This window comes from Mytilus edulis, chromosome 7 (genome assembly GCF_963676685.1).
Source record: "Mytilus edulis chromosome 7, xbMytEdul2.2, whole genome shotgun sequence".
Classification (NCBI taxonomy): Eukaryota; Metazoa; Mollusca; class Bivalvia; order Mytilida; family Mytilidae; genus Mytilus; species Mytilus edulis.
Window position 1 is genome coordinate 43678850 of NC_092350.1, and position 16253 is coordinate 43695102.

The 16253-nt window shown below is 33.1% G+C and overlaps 1 protein-coding gene across 1 annotated transcript in view; it reads left to right on the plus strand.

Annotated features, from left to right (window-relative positions):
* The window catches only part of LOC139481544 (serine/threonine-protein phosphatase 6 regulatory ankyrin repeat subunit A-like), a 29015-nt gene extending 24753 nt beyond the window's left edge, over positions 1-4262 (plus strand). The window contains exon 6 of the mRNA XM_071264953.1: positions 247-4262. Coding sequence (XP_071121054.1) covers positions 247-4127 — 3881 coding nt within the window. The 3' untranslated portion in view covers positions 4128-4262. The remainder of the gene's footprint in view (positions 1-246) is intronic.
* The last annotated feature ends 11991 nt before the right edge of the window (positions 4263-16253 follow it).

Below are 16253 nucleotides of genomic sequence, written 5' to 3' on the forward strand. Positions count from 1 at the left end.
TTCTTTATGATTTGTAGCAACTTTACGGGCTCCAAAAACAGTGTCTTAATGATACATCTTTTATTATGAAACCACCCAATTCGTTGAAACAAACATTTTATTTTCAAAAAGAGCTGCTCTTGAGACGTTGATACACATTTTGAAGAAATTATAAATGGTTTAAATTATGGAACAAATGATATGAAAAACGCATAAATTAACGGATTTATTTTGAAAATATCAAACAATCCTTTTTTCTATTTGTAGATATACAGAAAGACGAGATCGAGTTTTGGAAAGAACAGGAAGAAAATTTCGTTGATACGCAAGTGGTAAACGTCTTTTCAAAACTTCTTGAATCAGAACAAAGCGTTTTAATGGTAGGTGAACCTGGGATTGGCAAGAGCATGTTGTTGTATAATGTTGCATTGAAACTACAGAAGAAAATTGATTATAATATAATTCCATGTACCGGTATCCATGATATACTGCAACACCATGAGAAAGATAAAAGACAAATGTTCGTTCTGGATGATATTTGTGGAAAATTGACAGTCAGTATGTCTGCTATTGACCATTGGATTAACAATGAAGACAAGCTAAAACGAATTCTAAAAAAAGGTTGTACAAAAATTGCAGCAGCTTGTCGATTAGATATTTATAAAGATGCAAAATTTCAAGAATCATTTACAATTTTTCAATCAAATATCTTCAATTTGTCTGTATCATATTCACGCGAGGACAAATTAACGATATGTAAAAACTACTTATCTGATACTAATATTCAGCTGTTGAAAAGTAAAAATGTAGATTTCACACCTCTGATGTGCTATCTTTATTCAAAAAACAAAAAAATTAATCTAATTGAATTTTTACACAGTCCCTTCGAAACATACACAGAGGAATGGAACAAGTTAAAAGGACTTGATTCTTACAAATATTGCTCTTTATTTTTATTAGTTATTTATAATGGCATTATAAAGGAGTCATTATTTGAAATGTTTAATGAAAATAATACTAAAAGCAAATCGGTTTTGAAATACATTTTTGAAACCTGCGGAATTGATCGATGTACTTCTAGAGGTAGAATTAAAACAGTTTTAGACAGTATGATTGGAACATACGTAATGAAATCAAGAAGCGAATATAAGGTGATACATGATCATATGTTTGATTTCATGTGTTGTTATTTCGGTAACAAAGATACAATGGTCAGATGTTTCATACACTTTTCAGACATACGAGTTTTCAATGAACGAACACAACTACAATCTGTAAATGAACCATATGGAAAATTTACTATAATGATATCAAAGGAGCACGAAAAGGAATATTTTGAGAGAATAGTAAAAGATGTAAAACTTGGAAAGATGAATCAATGTTTCTATAATACACAAATGAAGTATGAAGTATATAGAACTTTATTCCTCAAAATATTAGAGTCAATAGATGAGAAAATAATAATGGCACAACTGTATCAGAGAAAAAAATCGTCATTTAACCTGACATATGGATATGATTCTATTGAGAGAAGTAAATATCAAGATTGTTCAGATGATGACGATGAAAAGTATTTGATAGAAGGACCTTTTATTATATCATGTTTACAGGGATATTATGACATATTTCAATACTTTCTTTCGAAAAAAGTTGATATTGAGAATTGTTATTTGATACATACTCCTCTGACAGCTGCTTGTAAAGGAGGAAATGAACAGATAGTACAGATACTTGTACAGAAAGGATGTGATGTAAACCAGGTTGATGGAATGAGGCAGACACCTCTAACAAGTGCTTGCGGTGCAGAGAATGTGAAGATAGTACAGTTACTTATAGACAAAGGAAGTGATGTTAACCAGTTTGATTGTGAGGGGGAAACACCTCTAGCAGCTGCTTGTAAAAGAGGAAACGAGACGATAGTACAGTTACTTATAGAGAAAGGAAGTAAAGTAAACCAGGTTGGTGGTACATTTCGCACACCTCTGACAGCTGCTTGTGAAGGAGGCAATGAACACATAGTAGAGATACTTGTAAAGAAGGGATGTGATATAGATCAGGTTGATGGAATGAGGCAGACGCCTCTGATAACTGCTTGTCAAAGAAGAAATGAGTCGATAGTACAGTTACTTATAGAGAAGGGAAGTAAAGTAAACCAGGTTGGTGGCACACTACTCACACCTCTGACAGCTGCTTGTGATAAACAGAATGAACAGATAGTACAGCTACTTACCGAAAAAGGATGTGACGTTAACCAGGTTGATTATATAGAGCAGGTCCCTCTGCTTACTGCTTGCACTGAAGCAAATGAGCAATTAGTACAGTTACTTATAGACAAAGGAAGTGAGATAAACCTAGCAAACGGTATGGGACAGACACCTCTGACAACCGCTTGTAGTACAGGGAACGTTAGGATAGTGCAATTTCTAATAAAAAAAGGAAGTAATATTGAGCAGGTTGATAATATTGGGGAGACACCTCTGACAATTGCTTGTAGGGATGGTAACCAGGAACTAGTAGAGCTACTTGTAGACGAAAAATGTGTGATTAACCGTGTTGATGGTCTGGGACAGACACCTTTAATAGCTGCGTGTAGGAAAGGAAATAAAAATATAGTACAACTACTTATAAACAAAGGAAGTGATGTAAATCAGATTGATCGCATTGGACAAACACCTCTAACAATTGCTTGTAATGACGGAAATGAGAAGATAGTACAGCTTCTTTTAGACAAAGGAAGTGATGTTAACCAGATAGCTCGTAAGTGGAAAACTCCTCTGTCAGCCGCTTGTAATATAGGCAAAGTAAGTTACGTTAACCAGGTTGATGGTATGTGGCTGACTCCTTTAACCGCTGCATGTAAGGCAGGAAATGAGAAGATAGTACAGTTACTTATAGAAAAAGGAAGTAATGTAAACCAGGCTGATGGAAAGACGCAGACACCTTTGACAATTGCTTGTGAGGAAGGAAATGAGAAGATAGTACAGTTATTATTAGAAAACGGAAGTGATGCTAACCAGGTGGGTAGTACAGGACTGACACCTCTTAGTACTGCTTGTTATAAAGCAAGCGAAAAAATAGTACAGTTACTTGTAGACAAAGTGAATCATATAAACCAGGTCAATCGTATTGGAGAGACACCTCTGACATATGCTATTATTGGAGGAAATGAGAATATAGTACAGATACTTATAGACAAAGGAAGTGATGTTAACCAGATGTACGGCACAGGAGAGACACCTCTAACATGTGCTTGTCAGGGAAAAAATGAGAACATAGTACAAATACTTATAGACAAAGGCAGTGATGTAAACAAGGTTGGTGATATGGGGCTTACACCTTTGACAGCAGCTTGTAAAAGTGGAAATGTGAAGATAGTACAGTTACTTATAGACAACGGGAGTGATGTTAACAAGGTTGATAGTTTGGGAAAAACACCTCTGACAACGTCTTGTAGTAAAACAAGTGATAGAATAGTTCTTGACAAAGAAAGTGATGGGAACCTGGTTAATGGTATTGGCCTTGCAGCTTTGGGGGTTATGTTGGGGTTAGCACAGATAATCATACAAACAGCATTTGATGCAAACCAAATTGATGACATTAAACAGACATCACTGACAGCTTTTAATAAAAGAAATCAAAAGATAGTAGAAATACTTATAGAAAAAGGAGGTGATATTAATCAGATTGATCGTACGGGACTGACACCTTTAACAGCGGCTTATATGGGAGGAAATGAGAAGATAGTAGAGTTACTTATAGACAGCGGAAGTGATGTTAACCAGGTTGATGGTATGGGGCAGACACCTCTTACAGTCGCTTGTAGTGAAGACAATGGAAAGATAGTACAGTTAATTATAGAGAAAGAAAGTGACGTTAACCAGGAAGACGATATGGAGAAGACACCTCTGACAGCCGCGTGTAGTGGAGACAGTGAGACAAAAGTACAGTTACTTAGAGAGAAAGGAAGTGACGTTAACCAGGAAGACGATATGGAGAAGACAACTCTGACAGCCGCTTGTAGTGAAGACAATGCGAAGATAGTACAGTTACCTAAAGACAACGGCAGTGAGATCAACTATGTTGGTGGTAAAGTAGAGACACCTCTTTTAGCTGCATGTAACGTGGAAAATGAAAAGATAGTACAATAACCGTTTGACAAAATTTGTGATATTAATAAGTCTCATGGTATTGGAGATACATCTCTGTCTATTTCTCGTATGGTAGAAGATGAGACGATTGTAAAATTACTCATATGCAAAAGAAGTACTGATAATCAGGTGGTATACGACACGCATTATTTTTAAGGACCACTGAGGGATAGTTAACCTGGCGAATGATAGCATCAACCATAACAATTGTTTATAAAGTAATATTTAAGAGGACACCACAGTTAAACATCATATAAAGGAGTTTGTAAATTATTACAAAGAATTATAAATAAGAACAGAAATTACCATGGGCGACTACAATATAGAGATGGAAAAGTCCTATGGGATCATGTGTTAAATATAAAAAAGGAAGTGTTTCTATTGCTACCCTCAAGCGGTTTGTTTAAATACGACTAAATGAACGAACACACGAACGGACGGATGGACGGACGAACGGCCGCATACACCAGAAAACATGCCCATAAGAGGACAAAAAACCGGGAATCAAATACTTAAAAAAGCATATTCATTCAAATAATTATATATTTTGGTACCGTCTTACTTGTTTTATATTTCATAACTCGTATTTATAATTCACAACTCGTTTGCTATACACCCTTGTCTGTAAATGAACGTAACCTTTGTATTATTGGTAAATGATACCGTCAGGAATTTTGGTATCTCAAATGACTTAAAACCTTAACTAAACTCTTCTGTGGATATACATATTTGGTTTTGACAGAGATGTTATTTACCGTGTCCGGGAATTAAAACACGATCCTGGTAAACATATCAATCCTTTAAATAAACTTATGCTAACAGATAACATATCAACACTGTAATTATATCTTTGAATATTGTTTTAAAATTGTTGTTATTTATATTGATTTTGTTACCAGTAAATTAACAATAAACTAAATTTTATTGTTATATAAAAGGACCAGATATGACAATGTAAAACAATTCAAACGAGAAAACTAACAGCCTTATATATATAAAAAAATGAACGAAAAACAAATATGTAACACATAAACAAACGTCAACCACTGAATTACAGGCTCCTGAATTGGGACAGGCACAAACATAAATAATGTTGCGGGGTTAAACATGTTAGCGGGATCCCAACCCTCCCCCTCACCTGGGCGATGTCTATATTATTGCATTGCTCAAGTTAATGATTTTACTGACTTTTCTGACGTCTTTATACCATAGCCATTGCATGTTGGATGTTAAAACGTTCTGATTGATTGTTAAGTCTAAGATGCAGGATTTTTTAATTTGTTGTTATTGGATTTGAATCAGCTGTCAGTAACTGCGAGTACTTTCGAACCAGTATTTAGTGTTTTTTTGTCGTTTGAATATACTAGTACCCGGCCACTTCCACCCTGTGTTTTTGTTAGATGTATTTCTTTTTATTTCAATCTGGAGAGTTATGCCCGTTTCAGCTGATTAGTATAGTTCGTTCTTATGCATGCATGTTGTATAGTTACACAACTGTCCCATGTTAGGGAGAGGGGTAGCATCCCGCCAACATGTTTAACGGTGCCACATTCTGTATGTATTTGCTCGTTTCAAGTCGGGAGCCTGTAATTCAGTATTTGTCGATTGTTTCTGAGTTACTTATTAGTGTTTCGTCATTTTTTTTACATATTAGATTTGGACGCAAATTTTCACGTTTTAATTGTTTGACATTTATCAATTCGGGGCCTTTTAAAGCTGACTATGCGATATTGGCTTTGTTCATTGTTGAAGGCCGTATGGGGACACATGGTTGTTAATTTATGTGTCATTTGGTCTCTCGTTAAGAAATGTCATGCCACATATTCTATTTTTATATGTATATTGCTTTTTCAATGACCATATGGTTACTTAATGTTGTCAACAAGTATACAATGTATACTTAGAACAAACTTATTTGTTCAAGGTGGTGTAATATTTGGTTGTATTTCACATTTTTGTCAATTTTCATGTCTATAATATTTTTTTCTTAATTATTTGAAATTGGTAGCAATAACTTTCAGTCTTCTTTTTGTTTCCTATAAAAATACATATTCATTATACTGGTTAGATAACAATGTGTTTTTGGTGATATTGATCCATTTTTCAGTACTCTTTGTTTTGAATGTCCCCCTAATAACTTCTTGTAACCAGTTTTGACTACCCTGAACAGAAATGTCGTTACCCCTGAGTCGGTATTCAGTAGTTTTGCACTAGTTTTTATATTGTTGCTTTAGAAAATTATGATTAACGAAATTATAACTTTTGTAAGTTTGAGGGTATTCTCAAAAGTTTAAACTTTGTTAGATAACATTTGACGTGTCTTAATTTTTACTAGTTACATCAGATTAATTAATATCTATAGTAATTTCTATTCAAATATCAAAGGTATACTTTTGTCATGATTTACTTTTAATTCCTTTTTAAATGTATTCTAAATAAACTGAAATTATAACGAATACAAAAACTTCCTTAAATCCAATATGTATTTCGGATCATAATACTTACATAAGGAATGTTTATTATATAGCATGTATAGGTAGGAGAGAAAGAAAGAGCAATTTTATTCAGAGCATTTTTTTTTTATTATATTTAATTGTCCTGTTTTACAGAGGTTTTAGTTGTGTTGTATTAGATGTACTTTTGTGTTAATTCATTAATATTTTAAAGTACTGCTAATTGATTTCAATGTTTTCTATATATTCAGACAAATAACCATGATGAATGATATGTTTAATTATGTATGTTATGTTGAATGAGCAGATATTATCTTATAGTTCTGTTTTTCTACATGTAAATTTAAATTATTTGGTACATAAACTAGTGTTTTGTTTGTCAAATAGTGTCACCATAAATAATTACAGAATGTATCTGTTTTGGATAACTAAATATGTAAATAAATAATTTTGATAATGTCTACAGATATCAAAACGTTCCATTAATATTGTTTTCTAACAATAAACAAGACAACACGCATAGAAATATGAAGCTACTACAAGCAATAAATACTTGGCGCATTTGGCCACCTGAATTAGCGTGACTCTTGATGAAACCAGTGCCCGAAGGGACCCATGTGGGCTTATGCCATCACTTGTCGTCCTCTGGTACTACTGGGCCAAATACCTACAAACTTTAACCTAATGTTCCTTAGGGTATCTTGTTTATAAATTATATCCGAAGTTTTGATCCATCGACAACCATGGCCACCATGGCTAAAAATAGAACATAGGGGTCACATCTCAAAAACTAAAGCTTTTAGAGCAAATCTGACATTGGGAAAATTTATCAATTGGTCAAGATCTGTCGGCTCTAAAATTATCAGACGCATCGAACAACCCATTGTTGGGTTGCTACCACCGAATTGGTAGTTTTAACAAAATTTTGCAGATTTTTGTTATTATCTTGAATATCAATATTGTTCTTACTTGCTAATACTTTATAAATCACGGACATGACTTGATACCTAAACATTAGACAATGATTGCATTTATCAGTGCATCAACGTCTCTTGTTCATGTTCATCCCCGTTCATATTCATATCACCAAACCAATATCACAACGTTTTGTACGACTTTTACTAGTTATTTCATTTGTTTTATGATACCTACTCCATCATTCGAACTGATAATCTTGCTGATAAAGTCGGTATCAAAAAATATTTTGATTCGAGCGTCGCTGATGAGTCTTTTGTAGACGAAACTCGTATCTGGCGAAAATATAAAATTGCTATCATGGTATATATGATGAGTTTATTTATAATCGAAACAAAATATTCCTTTATTGTATATATAATCAAGATATACAAAACTATGTACAAGTACAGAACAAGTGTTTTCTAAAATAAGTGAATAAATTACTTCTTTTGTTAATATGACTAATGAAGCAATATTTTTTGTATACGTGTGGTTTTAATGATATAATTAGAATATCGGAAAAGTTTATAAGTGAGATGTACAACTTTAAAAAGATACAGGAAGATCTAATATGAATGCCAATGAGACAACTCTCCATGAAAATCACAATTTATAAATTATAGGTCAAGGTACGGTCTTCAACACGGAGCATTGGCTCACGTCGAACACCAAGCTATAAAGGGTCTTAAAAATGCTATTGTAAAACCATTAAAACGGGAAAACCAACGATTAAATCTATATAAAAACGAGAAACGAGAAACACTTATGAATCACATCAACAAAATTAAACTTTTCAACATATTTTAATCGCGGTATTGGTAATCTCACCAACCAATCCCTATAACTTTTGTGTATATTTTTTTAATTGTCCGAAGGCGTTTTCAAGGCTTTAGGTTATTTTATAATGTGTGACAGAAGTGTGAAAAGCTATATATCGTACAATCACTTAACCATGCATCGTCCAGAAGGATGTATGAGTCAGCGATGCACCGTACACAACGATTATAATAAAGAAGCATATCAAATGAGACTAGCGCCAACTTCTTTGATAAATATTTGCACATGTTTATTGTAAGCGGTCCTGTTTTGGGGGAAACATATAATCATCAACCTAAGACTGAAACATTTCTTAAAACAACAATTTTGCTTAGATTGACGTACACATTGATATTATGTAAACAAAACAAAGATTTGCTTAACGTGTCAGATACAAATCGATCATGCCCGCTTGGTTAGTACCTATATCCGCTGTACCAATGATACACGGCGCAGAAGCAACTGCAACAATAACAACCAAAAACATCAGTGCACCTCTACTGGAACAAATGTCACAAGAACCCTGTATTGAAAGAAACATCGTGTCCTACTGCTTAAAACTCAAAATATCTCTAAACAAAAGTAAAGAAAAACCCATCTCTGATCGACAGTATACATTAGCCATGAACGCATGCATGACTGTAGTCTGCGGAATGTTTCAGATTGTTGTGATCGTCATGTCCTACAGTCTGGTTTGTTTAACTGAATTGAGATCTGAACTAGGGTTAGCATTTATATCGCACTGCGGATGGTAAACAACTTTCTTCTGTAAATGTTCTTGTAATTCAAAATACAGTTTGACTCCCAGTAAAGATCTAAAGTGGCTCTATGAAATATTAGCAATACACAGTCTTTACTTAAATTAAATGTTCTGTTTTTGAGAATCAAATTCCTTGTTTCTTTTTTTTACAACAGCTGCAAGCATCTGAAAGAGAGACAAAAGATACCAGAGGGACATCACATGTCATAAGTCGAAAATAAACTGACAATGCCATTGCCAAAAAAAAGGAAAACACCCACAGACAAACAATAGTACCAGTAGCACAACCTTTGATAGCCGTGACCTTGATTTCTTGACTTGAGCCGGCTGCTGTTTTATCTGTATGTCTCAAAGAAACATTAGAGGACGGCAACAGTGGTTTATAGATGTTAACGTTTTTAACCAAAGCGAGGGGAAGTCCTAAAATTCCAAAAAAAAAAAATCAATTCGGTTGTGTTAACAACATGTAACCCGTGTCATGCGAATCAAAAGTATCAACATGTTACGAACAAGAGTGGTACTCAAATTAATTACAAATTTTCAGATCTGATCTGATACTTTGTATCTAAAAATCTTTTATAAACCGCAAAAAGATGTTGCTAGTAAGTTAGGTCACGACAGAGCTTAAAGGTATCACTTTTTTGTAATACGGTGATATGTTAACTTGTTTTCTTTCTATTTCAGTCGCCAGTTGTTCTTCATAATTTAGTTTATGTCCACGTTCGAGATTCAGGTGTCACAATTGAAACAGAATCTGATAAAACGTCCGGGGGCACATGAGATAACCCCTATTTTCAGTATGGTTCGTGTTGATATTTGGTAGTCTATGACTTTTACCATGCCGTTTTGACATTATCGTCGATTAATATGTTTGAATATCCATTTGAAATCTGCAACCTTTTTTAAGCAGTCAGGAGTACAACCCTGTTCATGAAGTCCCTGATGACTCAACATGCACAAGCGTAAAATACATTTGAGATATGTGCATATTATACGATGGCGCAGGGGAGTGTAGTACATTGGGATGTGGGTAAATTGACAATTGGAAAGTCGCCCTCCAAAATTTGTTATAAATTTTTGTTTGTAGTCGTCAATCTGTCTCAGTCACAAAGAAAAGGTCAAGATATGAAGCAAACATTCTAGTTTCTGTAGTATCCATTATCACAAGCTAACTGAGTTTAAGTACTGACTTACTAATGTGTGGGTAAAAGAGAGACAAGAAATCTTCAATATAATCTTCAGCAAAACTAAGCAAAATGGTTGTCTTCAGGTCTTTGAAAAGGTTCTGCATTTCAAATTGCAGTGCAAACTGTAAATACCACTATGTTATGTAGACTTATGCATCATTCGTATTCACTTATATTATAAACAATTTTCAAGCGAAAACGATGAACCACAGATGTACATCTATGAATGAACTTAAGTTACAATCATATGCGAAATTTCGGGTAAATTTCATCATAACACCAATCAACTGTGTCAAAAATACCTCGATTTACTGTATGTGGTAAAAAAAAATCAATTATTCCACTTCCGCATTTAGAAAATAACACTATGTAAGGGAATAAACAAAATGTTTGCTTCTTTGACCTGTTAAAGCCAAGTTTCAACGGACTTTCTAGTTTTGTAATCCTTTTGGGATTTTGTCTGATCCCTATTTCTTAAATAAACAATCGAAAACTTATTTTGACTCTTATATAAATAAAATCATATTATCACAACCTCCAAAAAGAATTACTGACACGCAAATAATTCAACGAAACAATAAAATATCAACAAAAACAAGTAATATCAAGTCCAAAATATTAAAGGAAAACTATGTATTCAACCCAATCATGGACGGGACACAACTATTCGGATTTTTTTGGTTAAATTCAATGATTAATTGCAGAGATTTTAGAATGTTTAAAAAAATCTTTTTAAACAATCTTACTTAAAAAAAAAAAATGTGTACATGAAAAGAAAAAAGGCAGTTTTACCACTTTATAGTTGATACGATATAATCCATTCATCAGCGCTTTATTGTATCATGTTGGAATCAGGTAAAACACACAATTTCCCAATTAACAGAAGATTTTACCTTCATAATTTGTCATCAAAAGGCTTTTAAGATTATCTTTTTCGCCTAATGCATAGAGCATTATGTCTGATGTTTGAATAACATTAAAAAAGAAAGATATTCGAGGACAGCTTTTGAATAAAAAGCCAAGCTGCATGCCACTAAAGACAAAAATCTTAAATAAAAAAAACCCAACATACGACTTTTTGACGACCAATCTTAAATTCAAGTAAAATAATTTTTCTATGACTGTGCGAATTTTTAGCCGTATACCTTGAAGTGAAATTAAACTCCTTTCACAATCAACTTTTTCCTATTCTGTCACTGCATAAGAACCGAACAATTGAAAACATATTCATCTGCATTTTCGTAATAACGTCTACACTGAACACAGATGTATAATAGCCACATGATAAGATTTGATAGATATTCTGGAAGTGGTTGAAAAAACCTTATAACAGATTCATCATGACGCTAAGACAATGTGAAGTACAATGATATATCAACATCAATCGTATTAGGACCTAGTGACACTGAAGTTATGAATTGCCAATCAGACTTTCGATTCAGCTTAAAAAGTAAAACAAGTTCGTAAATAATGATAAGATATATAAACAACATATTTTCAGACGTACTTCTCATCTGTCAGTGTCAAAGACATTCCCTTGAAATGCTATGTCGAGAAACTTTAAAGTTGATAGTCACGTAAACATACATCAGGAAATAAATAAGATAGTTTATACCGTTTTACTTCACCAACAGGCACACATGTCTTTAATATTGATTGGAAAACAGAAAAGAGAAAAGACCTTAAATAAACAGCTGCGCCATGAGCGCATGATACGCCCGACGTCTTGTGTGGAAGTTTTATGCAATAATCATAAATAGTTTCTGAGAAAGTTTTAAGCAATAACCATATATTGTTTTTGAGACACGGCGGGGACATGTGAAATCCCCAACCCTGTTTTTTTTACAAAAAACTAAATTGCACGAAAATAAAATTTTGAATCAAAACCAAAAAGTATACAGATCTTTAGATTAATATAACAAAGAAGTGTGTAAAGTTTTAAGCAATAATCATAAATGGTTTTTGAGATACGGCACAACATGTAAAAAAATCCTCCCCATTTTTTACAAAATACTCAATAACTCAAAAATGAAATTTTGAATCATCACCAAAAAGTATACAGATCTTCAGATTAATATAACAAAGACATGTGTAAAGTTTTAAGCAATAATCATAAATCGTTTTTGAAATATGGTGCGACATGTAAAAAACCCCTCCCCCATTTTTTACAAAATACTCAATAACTCAAAAATAAAATTTTGAATCATCACCAAAAAGTATACAGATATTAAGATTAATATAACTAAGAAGTGTTTAAAGTTTTAAGCCATAATTAAGAATCGTTTTTGAGATACGGTGCGACATGTGAAAAAAACACACCCCTGTTTTAGTTACAAAGTGCCGTAACTCAAAAAGTTTAAATCTTATTTTCACCAAAAAGTATACAGATCATTTGACCATCAGAAGAAACAACTATGTTAAGTTTCATGAAATTTGGATAAGTCGTTCTCAAGTTACGGTGCGACATGTTTACGCCGGACAGACAGACGGACAGACGGACAGACGGACATTTGTATACCATAATACGTCCCGTCAAAATTTTGACGGGCGTATAAAAATAGTTCGTGTCATCGAAAAAATGAAATTTCATATTAAATAAAAAAAGAAAATTATAAATGTATCAAACACGGCTGCACAAAGTTAAATTTTAACGTAATCAATACTAAGGACAATATATAATACACATTTGTGCAGAATTTTTAGTCTTGGACAGAAAACCAGAAACGTATTGACTTATTCGCGCAAACAGTAAATGGTATCATTATATACAGCGATAGTTCTATTTACACAGTTGACATGCGTCGTTCAGATAAATCTACATGATATTCAATGACTGACCTTATACAGTTTTTACCTCTCAGACATGTTCAAGTAATCTCCAAAATTTGTTTTCTTTCACGAGGCGGGGACACTAACATCAACACATTTATCCCTCATGCATTGAACAAACGTTCCGTGTTGTTGTTTATTACATGTTGACATTGTGGACATAATTATGTGTATGCTTGTTATTGAATTATAGACTTAAACCATTCGTACTCGTTTAAAAAAAAATCATATTTCTAAACGGCACAATATTATGGGACTGGTTGAAGCTATTTAACACTGTTCGTGGAAATGAAAGGGTTGAGAGCTCAGATACATGTTCTACACAGTCATATTTGTAATGTATCCATCTCAGTACATTATATACCTATAACTCTGATTCAGTGGAAAAAAGTTTTAAAAAATAGATACAAACAAAAATACCGATTTCCAAATAAAATTTTAAAAAAGAAAAGTAAATTATCAAATGGCCGAATCAAACGATCAAACACATCAAACATAAGAAAAACAGTTGTTATATTTTTAACTTGGTACATGTACAGGTTATGGCTGCTTTGTGTATATATCTAACCAACAAAAATTATAGTATAATGTAGGCCGTTCGTTTAATCTTTGTTCTTTCTTATGTTTATATAATTATCTCTTTGAAATTCGATGCAATTCAGGTGGGATTTTCTCAAATTATACCTCATCATAGTAGTAACACTTTCTTTGCTGTTAGTCTGTATGGTATCAAACAGGATGGCTAAATATTCTGTTAGACGATTAGTTTTTTGTATCTAATTTCATAATCAATCTTTTAAGCTGCATATAGACTTTTTCATTGCTACCATTACTAAACAGCTAAACATGATTTTATGTATGCCTGTCTTTGAAAATGAAATCAATTGATGGTGTTTGATTGACGATGGTACTAAAATGATGTTATTATGACAACTTTTAAACACATCTTACATTACATTTTGGAATATCTAGCATTACAATAATCAGAACCTCTGCTATATCATTGATGTGATTATCGTCGACAATGTTCTGTTCAGAACCTGATTAAATCATTAAACGGGACGAGAGACACCAGAGGAACATTCAAATGCATAAATCAAAAATAAACTGACAAAGACAAACAGGCAAACAATAGTTCACAAAACATAACATAACAAAAATAAAAATAAAATCAAAATGCATCTTTTACTCCAGATTTTGATTGCCTTACCCCAAATTTCACAACATTTGAGATTTGTAATTTTCGATTTCCCAAAGGTTCATCATTTTGATATAATTGACTGACATCTTCAACTGTTGCACTTAAGAGACGCTGAACAATTCTTATATCTGTGTAACGTTCGTCTGTTGTACAATATCTCTAGTCTGCTATCATTGAAGTTATAGTTACATGTTGAACTACTCTTGAAGAGTATGCACACAAATAGAATAAATAAAGGCAACAGTAGTATACTGCTGTTCGAAATTCCTAAATCGATAGAGAAAGCAACAAATCTGGGTAACAAACTAACACTGAGGGAAACACTTCAATTATAAGAGGAGAACCACGACACAGCAAAAACACAACACTAAATTGTAACACATTTTCCTGACTTGGTACAGGACATTTAAAAAAAAACAATGTTGGATTAAACCTGGTTTTGTGGCTAGCCAAACCTAGCACTTTTATGGCAATGTTAAATCAGGTGAGGAACGTTTTATATAAACTTCTGCACATTATTAAGGAAAAATAAATACACTGCATAATTGAAATATTAGTTTGATTAGAAATCGAACATTGAATCACACAGCATATATGTTTATTGTTACTATCAAAATTAGGTGACCTAGTCGTTGTATCTTTGTCCCTACTCAGAGGTTAGTTTTGTAGATACTAGGAATGTCGTTGTCTGTAAAATATGGGCGAAAGACACCAGAGGGACAGTCAAACTCATAGATAACAAATAAACTGACAACGCCATGGCTAAAAAAGAAAAAAGACAAAAGACAAATAATAGTACACAATACACAACAAGGCAAACTAAATACCAAGCTACACGAATCACATCAAAATTAGAGGTGAACTCAGGTGCTCTGGAAGGATAAGCAGATCCTGTTCCTCATGTGATTCCCGTCGTGTTGTTCATGATGATAAAATTCCGTCATTAGTCTAAGTTAGTAGGTCACATTCATGAAAAGGGAACGAGATTACAGATTAAGAACATATCTGATATCATCTGTTAAACGGATATTCCTAAACGGTAAACAAACTCGTGATGGCGTCCGTAAAGTTAAAGAAGGGATAATTCTACGTCATCATTTGGAACCCTTGGTTTAAAAGCTTTATTGTGAGCAGCAATTCTCTGTCACTAAAATCATGATAGGAAATACAAGCCCGGGAATATCGTATCAATTGGGAGATAAATATTTCGTATGGATTATACAGAAAAAACATCATTATGTGATTAAAATCTAAACTGAATGATATTATTTTAAAATATAATTCGAGAATTAACCTTTTAAAAAATATTTTGAGACTATCAAAAGAAAAGATGGGGTCACATTGCGTTTTTTTCCGGCTAAAATACAAAATAGCAAAATTTCACGTCGATTCCTTCAGAAAATGCACTGTTCCAGGTTTACTTGCCCTTTAAATTCCAATTCAAAATAATACAAATCAAGCAAAACAATCTACACTTGTAAAAATATTAATATTCATAAGTTATAATCTTATAAATTTGTTTTTTTAAATGCAAATTTACATTAGTTATCTGCATTCCTGAATCAAATTTTGTTAACTTGATTGAAAATCTCGTCCTTAAGATCTCTGTTGTTTTTCAATCCAATATTTCGAAGACACCCATACCACCTTAATTGACTAGGATTGCTAGTTTTCCTATCGAAGGTCTGCGGTTTTTCTCCGGGCACAAAGAAGTGTTGTTTATTCTGCTTCAAGAACCTCAATAACTTTTTCACTGACTGTTGAGCTATATCTTGATAGTCTGATGCACGCCGTTTCCAAATGATTTTTTTTATAAAGTATAACATTGTATAAATACAAATAATAGACACACAGGATTGAGTAAAAAACGGCTCTTCAACTTTGTACTTGTTTTGGCTTTCGTACTTTTTTTCATCTGAGCGT